Here is a 15,443-nt window from a genome sequence, read left to right as displayed (position 1 = left end):
ACTGTTTTGTGTGAGTAAGGCACTATGTCATCAGTACAGCTACACAGTGGACAAAGGCTATATAACTAAGCTTACTATGATTGATGGCAAGTGCTCACTTATCTTTTTTTTTTTTTTTTCTTTCAAATGTTTTTTGTTGATTTTTTTTTTTTTTCCTTTGGTTATTCCTGACATTTACTTTCCTCTCACAACTGAAATTATATATATTTTTAATTTCCTTTCCCTTTTGTCTCTGCTTGGCTGAATCACATCACTCTGGTTGGGTGGAGAAAGGCCGTTATATAATGCTGCTATTGCAGTAGTACTCTGATGGAGGGGAGGTGTGTTGCGCGGAGTCCCAGAAGGCAGACTTGACAGCATCTGATTGAGAGCATTGAGTGTTGTCAGGTGCAAAAGGACCCCGTGGATTCTGCCAGCATATCTATTCTCCATTTTATACTCAGTTAAAGGGCTTTTGGCTTTTGCAGCTTGCCAGAAGCCTAAAGACCACGCTTGTTGTGTTTCAGCTTACATTTAGGACCTGCAGAGAACTGAATGAACCTTGGCCAGAACTTGCCACGTGTTTCTATGGTTGTTCTTTTGTAGATCTCTTACATTTATTGCCTGCTGATCAAAATGTGGTTACTGGATTGGATTAAATCTTTAAACTCTGCAGTGGTGAAGCTTGCCAGTGGCCTCAAATGCAAGTGAGTATCTGCCAAGTGTGGCTTTTCGACTGGGACTTGGCTTAATTGGCCATGATAGTAGATTAGAATTCAGTTTCTGGAAACTTAAAAGGGAGGTTTTGCAAATTTCAGAATGTGCCTTTTGAAATGTGCTTATTTTCTAAATATGGAAATATTGTCTGCCATGAAAACCTTAAATTGAATTAAACTGGTTAAGAGGACTAGATAATTGAATGTCTAAATATTTTGAATTTTGCTAGATAACCCAATGTGTTATGCTCACTCTTATACTGAATCATACAGTTTGTATGATAAAGAAGTCCAGAGAGACTTCTTTAAGATACACCCTAGCTGCTGCATTTTTTATTAAGACTGCTTTAAGTTAATTGCACTACTTCCTAATATACTCTGTTAATCCCTGAGGAGAAATTGTCTTTTTGCATGACGTTTCGAGGTCAGAGCACAGGGTCAGCCACTGTTCAATGCTCCTGGAGCAATTTTCAGGTTAAGGGCGTTGCTAAAGGGCCCAATTGTTCCATTATTTTCTGTGTGAATTTAAAACCGCACCTCCATGTGGCTTGATTAATGTTGTAAATGTTTTTAACATTCCACCTTGTGTTCTTGTAACATTTTCACTTGTGGGTTTTCCTACTCCATTAGGCAGGCAGTGTAGCCAAGTGGTGAAGGTCTTGGACTTCACACTCTGAGGGTGCAGGTTCAAATCTTGCTACTGTCTCTGTAACCATGAGCTAGTCGCTTCACCTGCCCGTGCTCCAGCTGGAAATGCAAAAGAAATGTAACCAATTGTGTGTCTCAAATGATGTATGTCACTTTAATAACAAAATGTGTATATATAATTAAGGTCACAGTCCTGTTCAGAGCTTGTGTAATCAACACTGGTCACAAAGCAGGAATCGGTTGTGGAACAAGTGCCAGTTTGTGGCAGGACACATTCACACGTCATAAGATCAGTTTAGATTTACCAGTTAAACGTACAAGTATAAAGATGTGGGAGGAAAATTGACCATCTACAAAAATATCCACCCAAATCCCTGCTAAGATTTGGACCCACATATGTAAAGCTCTGAGGAAGCTTAAACAGCTGCATTCCAATGATCTGTGATAAGTGTGTGTGTGTGTTATTCTTTCTATTTTTCATTCTTGATGTTAAAGTATTCTTCCAGATCTAACAGATATTTAGACTATTTTAATAAACTATTGCTGTAGACTCCTTCTGTGAAGTGTCTGAGAAATGTATATAAACTGGATAGATGCTGTAGACCGTTACATTCCTTGACATGTTTGCTTAATCATGCTATTAACTTGTACAAATAGGTCACTTTTGAAGCTTTGTCTGTTAGAAATGTTCATTATTATTAAATTAGTGGCTTACTTTTGCTAAATCTAGATAGAGACATGCTGTACAGCTAGCTTTTTACAGATGCATTGTCGTTGTGAATATTTTATCATCTATGTCATTTATAATGTAACAAATTTTGATGCTCCCTCTGGGAGCAGCAATCTAGCAAGCCACTTACACACATGCACATGGTTATATTGATAATGATTAGGTGTTGACTGCAGTGGTAAAAATAACAAGTACAAGTTAAACAGTAAAAATCATAACCAAATGGTTCTGTTAATGGAAGTATGAACTGCACTTTGCTACATGATTACCAGATTGAATCCCTAGAGTTTTACCTAAACTCCCTTTCGTACAGCCTCTTCCTGTTTACTATTTATGCTCTCTGGTACACTGCTTTGTCATCTTTTGAGTCTATAAACATATTTTGAAAAATTAACGCAAAAAGAAAGCATTTGAAGATGATGATGATGAATAATATAATAATAATAATAATAAATAATAATAATGTTAGTTTTAGTTGCCTTAGTTAAATTCATATTAAAATATATATGATTAGGTTGTACATGATTAATAAAGAGTTGATTTTTTTTTTTTTTTTACAAAATTAACAGGGCAAGCTTGATTTTTAGTGAAAGCATATCTCTTTACATAAATATTTGTAAAACCATCCTGTACATGCAGAGAGCCTGTTGTATATAAAGTTGAAATACTGATTATCTGCTATAGTAGAGCATAAATCAAATGGCTTTATTGTCATACAATCCATACACCATATTGCAGCACACAGAGGTACAAAATAACATTCCCCAGCATCACAGTACAGCATATACATTAAACCAGACAAGTGCAAGACAAGTAAAGTAATACTATACTTTAATAGATAAATAATAATAACAAATTAAAATAGAGCATAATAAAAATGCAAATTAAAATGGTGGTAACAAATGTACTGCATATAAATAATCTTCTGGGAACAGATCTGAGGGCAGGGGTTCCATAGTGGGTAGATGCTGTTACAGGACCTGGCAGAACTGGTTTGGATGCCATGGTATCTTCTGGGAGATGAAAATGGGACAAAGAGACTGCAGGAAGGATGGGAGCACTCCTCACCAATGCTGTAGGCTTTGTAGATGCAACACTTGATAAAGAGGTCTTTAATGAAGGGTAGAGTGGTTACAATTATCTTAACTTCTGTCTGCAGTATCCATTGCAGGAACTTGTGGTCACAGATAACCAAACTGTGATGCATGTGGTCAGAATTATTTCAGTTGTTTTGGGGGGGGAGGTAAGCTTGCCTTCCTCAGTTGCCAAAGAAAGTGGATATGTTGCTGCATCTTCTTGGTTATAGAAGTAGTGTTAAACCTAATTGATATATAATCTCTTTATCCTAAATTATTTCTGCTAATTTTAAAGTACAGTATACCTCTTAAACATTAATATAAAATGAAGACCAAAGAAATTGTCTATTTGAAAAAGAAATGTTACAAGTACCGGTGGGACCTGATAATTTTTTTTCTGGCCCACAGTTAACCAGAGTGGGTTGTACCACTAGGCTGTTTGGCTTTTAAGCCACATGATTTCTTGCTCCCTTACTGTATTTTTTTGTGTTGGTGAAATCTGATAAACTTTCTGATTGGATATTTTGGTCCAATGGCTGATTTGTCAGAAATGTGCATTTTCTGCTTTGTAGGGCTGCCCAGCTGCTTGATACCTGCCACTGAATTAGTTGTTGTCGAGTTCCTTCCCAAACCAGACAAACTTAACAAGATTTCAGGATTCATATGTACACCCTGTTTTTGCTACAGATTTTTATTAAATGAATAACATCTTATGAGTGTCCCTTAAATTCCGTTTGCTTGCTGCTAGTATTGAAATGTCGATAAATATCAATTGTAACATTTTTAATATTGATTTAACACTCGCGTTTCATGGTTTTGATTCTACAGCCTGCATTACAATTGCACTTCAGTTCACTCTAGCCAGGACTACTGAATGTACAGAAGACTCGACTGCCAGAGTTGGAGCCCCTTTTCAACCCACTCACAGGTGACAATAAGGTGGCAGCTTCAACAGTGTCTGAACCTCCATCAGCATGTTTTATTGGCAGCCAGAGTGGTGATTGGAAATACTTGGCCTTTGTACCAAATGAATACGGAAAACTACAAGATACTGTACATGCAAGCCTTTATGCAAGATTTGCTACCCCACAGTACCAACTAAAGGGACTAACACAACCAATTTAGCCTGTGAACTGTTGAGTTTAATATAAGGATTATTTTTTACAGGTTAAAACTGTTTTTGTAGTCAAACATTTAATGCATTAAGACAGAGGTTTGCATTTATTTTTACCTGCAGAACTGTTTTATTCTGGACTATTCATTTACAGGCAACACTCTTTAGCACTTGAGCTTTCTCACTTCTTTCTATTTTTAAACGCTTTACACAAAGTGTTATTTTGTGCAATTTATTTATTTATTTATTTTAATTTTGTCACATTTACTATTTAATGTAAGGAGCTATACCTTTCAGGGCTTCAGTGCATAAACAGTGTTAGTACTCCTTATTCTCATCCACTTGCTGTATTACAGTACAAAATTGAATTGTGGGATGATGACCAAAGTGTTGGCATGTCTCACTGATATTGCAACCTGGGTAAAGGAACACCATCTCCAGCTCAACCTGGCAAAGAATGACCATCTTACTACCCCGGCTTGTCCGTCTGTTTAGCACCCCATCTCTGTTCAGTTTGGTTCATTATTGCTAACACCTGCTAAGTTGGTACGCTACCTTGAGGAGGTGGTTGATAAAAATCTGTCCTTCAAGGACCATGTTGCTAATGTGTCTCGGTCTTGCAGATTCACTGTATACGTAAGATCAGACTGTATCTGGCAAAGTATATAGCCTAGCTCCTGGCCCAGTCATGTCATGTCATGTCTGGAATACTGCAACTCTGTGTTGGCAGGAGCACCAGCATGTGTCACCAAGCCACTGCAGAAAATTCAAAATACAGCAGCATGTCTGGTGTTCAACCAGCCAACATGTCACTCCTTTCTTCAGACCACTACACTGGCTTCCTGTAGTGGCATGTATTAAGTTCATATTCTTGATACTTGTCTACAGAGTAGTCAGTGGGTCAGTACCTGAATATGGAGACACTTGTGAGGTCCTAGGTGCCTTCCTGACCACTCAGATCCTCTTGGAGCGTCTGGTGGTGTGAACACTGAGTGGTATCAAAGCATAGTCCAGACTCTTCATGTGTCAAGGCTGGTGGAATGAGCTGCCCAAATACATCCGATGTTCTGACTCCCTCAGTGTATATAAGAAACGTTTGAAGACTCTGTGGTTTGGTGAATTTCTGTCTACGTGATAGGTTTGGTAACTTGCTTCTATTTTGATTTGAGCTTTTCACATGTGGAAATCCATTTTGTACCTTTGTCCTGTAACATGTTTCCAAACAAAAAAAAATTCATGTCTGCTAAGCAAACAAAAATAAACACACATCATGAAAAGCACTGCTCGGCACAGCAAAGATTGTAAATTGATTATTTTCTTTTATTCTTTTAGTTATTTTAATTTTATTGTGACTATCCTGTTTTGTTGCGGTTTCTTCATACTATTGGAGGAAGCAGCTGTTGACCACACTTAAACTTGTTTATTTTTTATTGTTTACAGAGCTTTACTTTTAACCTTTCACAAAAGATTAAACCACTTGATGGTGTTGCATTTAATGATTCAAATTTCTATTTTCATCAATGCAAAGATTTTAATACCTGCAGAATTGCTTTTCAATTTTTTTTCTTTTTGCTTAGATTATATATTGTACTTAGTGAAGAAAACAGTCTTGAATTTCAATACGTACTATTGAATCGAAGTTTGACACTTTTGTAGTCTGACAGCCTTACTTACTGAAAAGTCTTGGTTGCAGTTAGTGCAATAATTTGCCATTTTAGCTTACAGCTATGGCTGCATTTTTATAGTTTTATTTGTAGACTTCTATATTCAGAAGGCTTGTCTGTTTTCTTCTTAAATTTTGGTGTGTTTCTTTTGGCCATTGTGTCTCTATTGTTATGGATTCATACATATTTAATTAGTTTTGCTGTTTGTGTTACTACTGTGTTTATGAGCGATGAAGGATAAATTGTGGGGATTGGCAAGGATAAGTTTAATTTAAAATAATACCAATATATGACTACAGGGCAGCATATCTTCCTGTTTATAATTAAAAGAAAGTTTCACGTATGTCTATTTTTTGTGTAATATATTTTAGCACAATTATTTATGAGGGCTAATACTCTATAGATTACCCCACCCACTGCCATCTATAGACTAAACCAGACTGTGAGGTCATTGAGCAGCAGTTGACTCTTTGAGGTAGTTTATAATGCAAGAGCTGCTCAGATTGTTCAGACAGTGAAATAGCACAAGTGAATGTTTAATAATTAAAAATGGCCTGCATTCAGGAAGAAAACTCTGAATTAAGCCTGGAAGAAAAAATAGATCCTAATGTGAAATATGTAAATGAAACATAGAGATATTTAATCTATAGACCATTATTAAGCATTTATAAGCGCACATTTGTTAACTACAGACATTATAGTTTGCTACAAAAATAAAATGTCTGAAAGGTGCTTAGATTGTGGATTAAAAACTGCTCTTTGTTGCCCCCAGTTTGCTTGGATTTCAAAGATTTTCACCAAGAGCACGTGTTTAAGGTACGAAAGTATGAAATAAATCTGAAAAGCAACTAATTTACATTGTGGTTTTTATACTGAAATAAAATATTGTTGCTATGCATTAAAGTTTAATTAGAATTTATTTTTAAATTCTTGTGATATTAAACTGAAATGTATCAATTTTTAAATGAATTCCATTTTCAAAAGCTGCATTGTCCTAGTCAAAGATGCCAGTTTAATAAGGTCACACCCTCTACCGGAAGTGGTTGTCTGTTCCCAAGAGACATTCTTTCTGTCATATAAGTTTACCTACAGCATGTTTGTTTGCTTATTGCTATTGCTTATGTTAAATAAAATATAAAATACTGGAATTCACCAGTCTCTTATCTCCAGTCATCTGAGCGTGACTCCTGCTCTTGGCTGTCTGTTTGCCAAGCCCTGCGAATTAGCACTTTTCCAGAGGTTCCTGAAACTGCTCTTTTTACAATTCTCTTTTCATTTGGTTTCTGGTCCATTGTTAGTCTGTGTTCTCGGAGTCAGTCTATTGTATTTCCCTTTTGGAAAGTGTTTCTGTCATAAAGTAAAAAGATGAGCAGACACTGATGGGACTGAGTGATGGTCATTGGAAGTAAACTGACTGAAAAAGCAAAGAATATACACCCATTTCTACACTGTAAAACTGCTTTTTCTGTTTCATTGGTTCCTATTCCAGCATTAGGCGCAAGGGAGGAAACCACTTGGGACAAGCCACTGAACCATAACTAGATGCTTTCATGCTACACTCATGCTTGCTCCTGTAGGGTCAGGAAAGGGACACTAATGAACCTAACAAGTACATCTTTGGGATAATGGAGGACAACTGAAGTAGCATGAGAAAGCCCATATGGAGAATGTACAAATTCTTCACAGGCACTTCATGGAGTGGAATTCAAATACAGATTGTGAGGCAGTAGCAGCACTGATGACTGTTCTACCTTTCCACCATGCTGCTTCAATGAGAAGAGCTGTTATTCTTTATTTGGCAGACACTTCTATACTAAATCAATACACATAAAACACATTTGAGCGGTTACAAAGTTTAACTAGCAAAATAACAAACGCTTAAGCATAAGAGCTTAGGTTTACAGTAAATCTAAAGGCTCAATGAAACTAACGGTTGTAACAAAATTGCAATTGACTGACTGATAACATTAGTATAGCTATAGATCTTCAGGAGAGCTCATTCCACATCTCTGAAACATGTGGTTGGATGAGGAACAGTAGACCGGCCAAAGCAATATTTGCACCAGTGTTCAGGATATGGATTCGGTATTTTAATGAGTTCTAAACATATCTACACCACTTTCTAGTAAGTGTAGAAACTGTTTAAAAAAGGAGCATCATCATCTTCCAATTCAATTCAGTTTCTTTTTCTGTCTTGCTGAATGCAGGGCGCAGTGTGTTTTGGCAAATTCACAGGTAACATGCAAATACAAACTTGGCTAATTCAAAACAGAGTACTACGTTTTTAATTAATCAGATAGGAAAACAAGAAATGGAACTCAATAATATCAGCCCATGAATTACTAGTGGGACTATGGCCAGTTGACAGAGGAGTACATGAAAATAAAAACTCCAGTCAGTAGCATCCCTGGAGAAAACAAAACTCTGGCTGGTCCATCAAAGTTACTATAATGGACAAAGCCAGACAAAGTCATAGTCCTGGAGACCCCAGCCAGCTGGCCATTCTGCAGTAGAGTCTGTGTTGGGACATCTCATCTGATTATGGAATCTTTCTGTCCTGCAGTGGCACAGAGTGCCACCACAGGATATTGAGAAGAGAAACTGAATAGAAGGTTAGTTGTGGTTCACAATTATTGTATTACTTACATTTTTTTATACAAATGAATAACTAATTGAGAGGCATTATGTATAGCTAATCTGCAGCTCTAGTCAGGGTTTAGGGTATGATGGACTAAAGTAGCAAGTTATCTGCCTGGATTTTAAAACTGAGACTGAAGGGTCACCTCTTATATAAGCAGGCAGAGCATTCCAAGGCTTTAGGGCCCTGCAACTGAAAGCTCAGCCTCTCGTTGTTAGTTTATTAATCCTTGGAATATTTAGTAGGCTGTCATTGTATGATCTTAATGTGTGTTCTGGTTTGTAAGTAATGACAAGTTCAGATAGGTAAGCAGGACCTTGGCTGTTTATGGGTTTATATGATAAAAGAAGGTTTTTAAGAGCTGCATATAGGAAGATTTGAACAGCCAGTGAATAAGGCACTGTAGTAGCCACTTCTACTAGAAATAAACTTATAACCTCATTTCTCAGTATCCTAGATATTTAGAAACTTCCCTAATTTTTCAACATTTTTAAATTTTAAAATTAAAAAAAAAAAAATGTTTCACGGTGTGTGAAAGATGTCTGAGGCACAGGGAGCATCATATATCTGCAAATGAAAGAGCTGCAGACTGAGGTTTCAGACTGCTTGCTGTTGAATCCACAGCTATACCTTGGTATTCTCTTGAAGGAAACTGGAAAGCAGATGAGCGGTACTCAGATTTTCATATTGTACTGTGTGCACAGTGTCAAGAAACATTCTATATTCCTACAGCATGTCCCCAGCAATACCAGTTCATATCAATAACAAATCCACAAACCACATTTAGATAAGACAGGAAGATTCCTTGCTTAGTATCTGTTCATTGGTCATACTGAAAATTTGCAGCCCCTGTGACCCTCTGTGATTTGAATCTGCTCATCTTTCAACATCTGTTGAGCTGTTGTCCTTTCTTATTCTTTAAAGGGAGGGTTTTCTTTAAAGTTTTGATTGGCAATCAGCATGTTTATTGGCATTCTTTACTTTTTGTACTGGGAGGGAATGTGCAATTTCAGCAAATGTGTGGTTAGGGCAGAAAGATTCCCAAGTGACAAGTTAAAAAACCTCCCATAATTTCTTCTACCAGTTTCTCATTGTACTGAGTTATTGCATCGTTGATAATACCCTAGGGGCATAAAGCAGTTAAACTGCTCCAAATGAATAAGAGAATACTATTTCATATTCTGTCAAATCCAAGGCAAACTGGGGTGGAGAGTAGGGCTGAATATTTAGTATGAAAGAATAAACAATTGTAGGTTAAGCTGCAAAGGCAGAGATCTGTGAAACACCAACAGAAAATTTCCTGTGGAGAAAAGTTGCTTTTCAAAAGCACATGCTGCAGTAACCAAAAAGTGCTAAAAAAAACTGCTTGGTATAAGAAGAGTGATATGAAAGCTGTTGTCCATCTCTTACATTCACAATCAAAATTAACAATTTTCTGCTGTCTCCATTACAATAAATGTTATCAAAATGGATGTGTGTAGGGGAAGTGGCATTCTTCCTAGGACCCTTTCCTGCCTTGTACCTTTTACTAAACTTATTATTTACCTCAACTGGATTTCAGCCTGCTGCAAGGTAGGTAGAGTTATAAAGATGCAAATTTGGTTTTACTTTAGTTTTTTTCCTTTAAACTGATAGTGTTGCATAGGTTATCACACTCGTGTGAAAGTCTTGCGTAGACAACATACAGTATCCATTTTGTGTCTTATACCTGTAGTTTTTCATTGAGGTGACCATTATTTATATGTTGGAATCAGTTGCTAGGTGAATAGGGTAGACAGGGATGTTTGGCTAAATGGTCTGTTCTTGTCACAATTGTTTTAATATTCTGACAGGATGTGAATATAGCCAGTTCCATTTTTTGTTTGTACACACATTTGGGGGGATGGGTTTGGAATTTTGATCTTAACTTCCAGACTTGTAGACATTATAGATGAAGATTTCTAGAATAAAAAGAAACAGAAACCTTTTTGTTAGTTCTTGTCCAGTTCCAAATTTAGTGCAACTTATTACACTAGATTTAGGTCCATACATCCATAATAAACCTGCTTATCTAGATCAGAGGTGTGAGGGAGATGCCTGTACTTTGTAGTACCCAACAAAAAGCTGGCACAAACCCTGGACAAGGGTGCCATTTGTCACTGTATACTTTCAAGCATATAACCCCACATTCAGTCACATTGGGCCAGTTTAGAACTTGCCTCTTAACCTAATCTTTGCATTGTGGGATGGAAGCCATGCAGATAGATGCACAGTTAATCACATTAATCCGTGTTTAGTATACTGTGGCACTTATAATCATCAAGTATTGAATAATGCATTCCATTTAGCAGTGTCCATGTTTGGGACAAAGGCACTTTTTTTTTCTTTGATTTAATCCTCTGCTCCAAAGTCTAAAATTAAAAATCAGACAATTCATATGTGATTAAAGTGCACATTGCAGACTTACATTTAAGGAGATTAGCAGACATTTCAGTCACACCATGTAGAAATGATAGGGTTTTTTTATTTATTTATTTATTTATTTATAATAAACATGATCCCTCATTTCAGGGCATCATATTATAAAATGTTGGTGATTTTCATTTGTTTATGCTGTTCACTAAAGTACACCATTTCTTTCTTTGAGCTTTGCTGAACTCGTTTTTTTAATTTTACATCTTGGTGGTCAAGTCTCTTTTCATATCCAGGACATCAGTTCATCTTCAGTCATTTCACCATCCTATTGGTTACTAGTGCTATTTTCAGGGCCCACCAATCCCTTATGCTTTGTACTCCATTTTCATAAAGCATGCTGTTAGTTCAGGAATGAGTATGTAAATTAGCATAGTTTTAATAAACACTGACAAATTAAAAATGTATAGAAAAATAAAACCGATGTTGTCTAATTTTATTTTTCCTATAACCTTTTCAAATTTCAATCAAATCCATCAAGACTTTGTTGAGACTTTGGGGTATTTAGGTTTTCTTTTTTTATATGTTTTTAGCGTGTAATGTATACTTTCTGCCCTTTGTGTGCTATCCTGCCATTTTTCAGTAAATGGAAAATGGGGTTTTGTCGGTAATATATATGTGTGTGTGTGTGTATATTTTATGTATATATGTATGTATAGATAGATAGATAGATAGATATAGATATATATAGAGAGATATAGAGAGATATAGAGATATATATATATATATATATATATATATAGAAATAGATATATATATATATATATAGAAATAGATATATATAGATATAGATATATATATATAGATATATATATATATAGATATATAGATATATATATATAGATATATAGATATATATATAGAAATAGATATATACACATACATACACATACAGTGGGTACGGAAAGTATTCAGATCCCCTTCAATTTTTCACTCTTTGTTATATTGCATCCATTTGCTAAAATCCATCCATCCATTTTCCAACCCGCTGAATCCGAACACAGGGTCACGGGGGTCTGCTGGAGCCAATCCCAGCCAACACAGGGCACAAGGCAGGAACCAATCCCGGGCAGGGTGCCAACCCACCGCAGGACACAAACACACACACACCAAACACAAAAATCATTTAAATTAATTTTTTTCCTCATTAATGTACACACAGCACCCCATATTGACAGACAAAAAAAAAAAAATTTTTGAAATTGTTGCAGATTTATTAAAAAAGTATTCAGACCCTTTGCTCAGTATTTAGTAGAAGCACCCTTTTGAGTTAATACAGCCATGAGTCTTCTTGGGAAAGATGCAACAAGTTTTTCACACCTGGATTTGGGCATCCTCTGCCATTCCTCCTTGCAGATCCTTTCCAGTTCTGTCAGTTTGGATGGTAAACGTTGGCAGACAGCCATTTTTAGGTCTCTCCAGAGATGCTCAATTGGGTTTAAGTCAGGGCTCTGGCTGGGCCATTCAAGAACAGTCACAGAGTTGTTGTGAAGCCACTCCTTCGTTATTTTAGCTGTGTGCTTAGGGTCATTGTCTTGTTGGAAGGTAAACCTTCGGCCCAGTCTGAGGTCCTTAGCACTCTGGAGAAGGTTTTTGTCCAGGATATCCCTGTACTTGGCCGCATTCATCTTTCCCTCTATTGCAACCAGTCGTCCTGTCCCTGCAGCTGAAAAACACCCCCACAGCATGATGCTGCCACCGTCATGCTTTACTGTATGTGACTGTAAGTGATGAGCAGTGCCTTGTTGTCTCCACACATACCGCTGAGAATTAAAGCCAAAAAGTTCTATCTTAGTCTCATCAGACCAGAGAACCTTATTTCTCACCATCTCAGAGTCCTTCAGGTGTCTTGAAAACTCCAAGATAGAACTTTTTGGGCTTAATTCTAAGCGGCATGTGTGGAGACATACTGAGCAAAGGGTCTGAATACTTAGGACCATGTGATATTTCAGTTTTTCTTTTTTAATCTGCAACAATTTCAAATATTCTTTTTTTTGTCTGTCAATATGGGGTGCTATGTGTACATTAATGAGGAAAAAAATTAATTTAAAAGATTTTAGCAAATGGCTGCAATATAACAAAGAGTGAAAAATTGAAGGGGGTCTGAATACGTTCCGTACCCACTGTATGTATACATATAGAGATATAGATATAGATAGATATAGATAGATATAGATAGATATAGATAGATATAGATAGATATATAGATATATAGATATATATATATATAGATAGTACTTGCACTTTATTCTGCAGTCTGAACACATATATACCATGTCATGGAGGTGAGAGCCCATTTTGGCAGGTATAAAACCTTAATAGAAGCTACTGCTCTTGTTTTACTTTCTGCCATTAAGGTGGTTACTCGATCACTGTAGTTTTTATGACCACCAGGTTGCCACTAACAATTTTCTTTTTTGTTCTTTGTCACTTAATTGCTTTCTGCCATGTGGTTGCTGCTGTTTGTTTTCTTTATTGTTGTCCATTATGGTTGTCATCGCTTGGCTTTCAATCACTTTTGCCATAAACATACAACCATAGGTCATGGCCTCTAAGGTGCCACTACCTACATTTTTTTTTTGGAATTTTCAGAGAATATCGGGACGTAAACTTTGGATTAAGACAAGGATCAAAGTTCTAACCCGAGTAATTTGTGAGTAATCTTGTGACAGTTGGAAAGACTGAAGCATTTCATATAATTAACATTTTATTAACCTTAACACATTCTATATAGAGAGAGGAGATAAGGTCTACACCTAAACTTTCTTTTCAGCTCATGCTTACTCTTAAAAACTTTTATATAGTACTTGGGAAGTCCGTGTTAATCTGTGGTTATGCTTAATACACCTCTGAGTTGTTGCTGCATAGTTAAAGTTCTTCAGAGGTTTTCCTAATCAGAAAAGAGCAAGCAGCTGTAAATGTAACAGCCTCGTTGTTAGACCCAATTCTCTAGGATAATATGCTTAATATTTGACACTCTTGTTTCCCTTGTACAGAGGTTTTTGACTTACTTTTTTAGGGACTGGGTGCACAAAATTCAACTCTTGCATGCTTATGACATGGATGACCACATCTATTTTTCTAGCTTGATAGCTCATGTAAATGTTTGCAACTTAAAAAAAACTGGCAGTGATATGTCATTATTTAAACAGATTTTGGTATCTGTAAAAATGATTTGCTTTACTTACCAATACACTTTCGAGACCACTTTTTTCAGTTTAAGGTAATTGAAAGTTGGATAAAAATTTGCAATGCAGGATAAAGTTGCTTCCATATCTGTAATTCTACCAGACCAATTTTAAAGTCATTACTCAAAGTGCGTTCATTTTGGATGTGGGGGAATAGCAGCATGGCTGAAGAAAACCACACAGACAAAGAGGGAATCCACAAAGTGCATTGTCCTGGGTTTCACCCAACAACTGTGACACAGTGGTATTTATGTAATGGTAAATGGTAGGCTGTGAAATCGCATGAATGAGCTTCAGCAGTACTGATAAATGCAATTAATGAGAAAATCTGAGATGATCAAAGGTAAACCTCTATTACATCACAGCTAATGTGGTCAGAAGTTTACATACACTCATCATGGACATGAATGTCATGGTTCCTTTTCTGGGTTGGAATGATTGTACAACATACATTTTTATGACTCTAAACACGTTTGAATTTATTTTGGATTTTCTAAAATCCACACAGGATCAAAATCATATGTACAGTCTCAAATATATTCATTTTTGTAAATGTTCTGTTTTATATTTTTTAATAAAACTGTTGTCCAAAGTTTACCATAACCTAGCATTCACCTATCCTATTGCTGAAGATCGTTAACAGCCATACTTAAAAATTCTTCCCCATTTCATAACTTCGCATTTCTTTTACGCTTTTCTTACATCTCAAGACCTTCTTTTTGTGTTTGACTTTGCCTTACACTGTTATCTTTCTTGTAATTTGACATTCCAAACTGCAACAAGTCTTTTAACAGTAAGTGTCTTTTCAACCACATAATGCATCTTGGTATTCCTTACCTTGAGTTATACTACTTAGAGCGTGGGAGCTATGTAGCCTAATATCCAATTAACCTTTTTAATTGGTTATATTAGCTGTCTGATTATGGACAGCCCACAAGAATTCTTTAGCTTTTTCATAAGTCATAGTTTCTGCCTGCAATCTTTCCATTGTATTATTGTTATTTTGCCTTTTGTTTACAGCGCTACACTTTGCATTAAAAGACCTTTGCCACATCCAGCCAAATCTGACAGGTTCTGTAATTTTAACTTAGTTGTCTAGATTGTAAAAACTTTACCAAAAACATTTATTAGTCTCATTTTTGTACAAAACATGAGGCTCTGTTTTTTATAAGTAATTAGAAAAATTCTAAACAAATGCAAATTTAAAAAATATAAGCAAGTAATAAAAATGGAAGAGTC

At 36.1% G+C, this 15,443-nt stretch overlaps 1 protein-coding gene across 2 annotated transcripts in view; it reads left to right on the top strand.

Annotated features, from left to right (window-relative positions):
- srpk1b (SRSF protein kinase 1b) overlaps nucleotides 1-15,443 on the top strand; it is an 81,789-nt gene that overhangs the window by 30,671 nt on the left and 35,675 nt on the right. The window contains exon 1 of one of the 2 annotated variants that reach the window (XM_039749286.1): nucleotides 556-686. The exons of the other annotated variant lie outside the window; for it this stretch is intronic. Within the exon in view, the coding sequence (XP_039605220.1) occupies nucleotides 616-686 (71 nt within the window). The 5' untranslated portion in view covers nucleotides 556-615. Of the gene's footprint in view, nucleotides 1-555; nucleotides 687-15,443 lie in introns of those variants that run through there. 2 annotated transcript variants of the gene reach the window in all.

Source organism: Polypterus senegalus, chromosome 3, assembly GCF_016835505.1.
Source record: "Polypterus senegalus isolate Bchr_013 chromosome 3, ASM1683550v1, whole genome shotgun sequence".
NCBI lineage: Eukaryota > Metazoa > Chordata > Cladistia > Polypteriformes > Polypteridae > Polypterus > Polypterus senegalus.
This window is presented reverse-complemented; position numbering and strand designations above follow the sequence as displayed.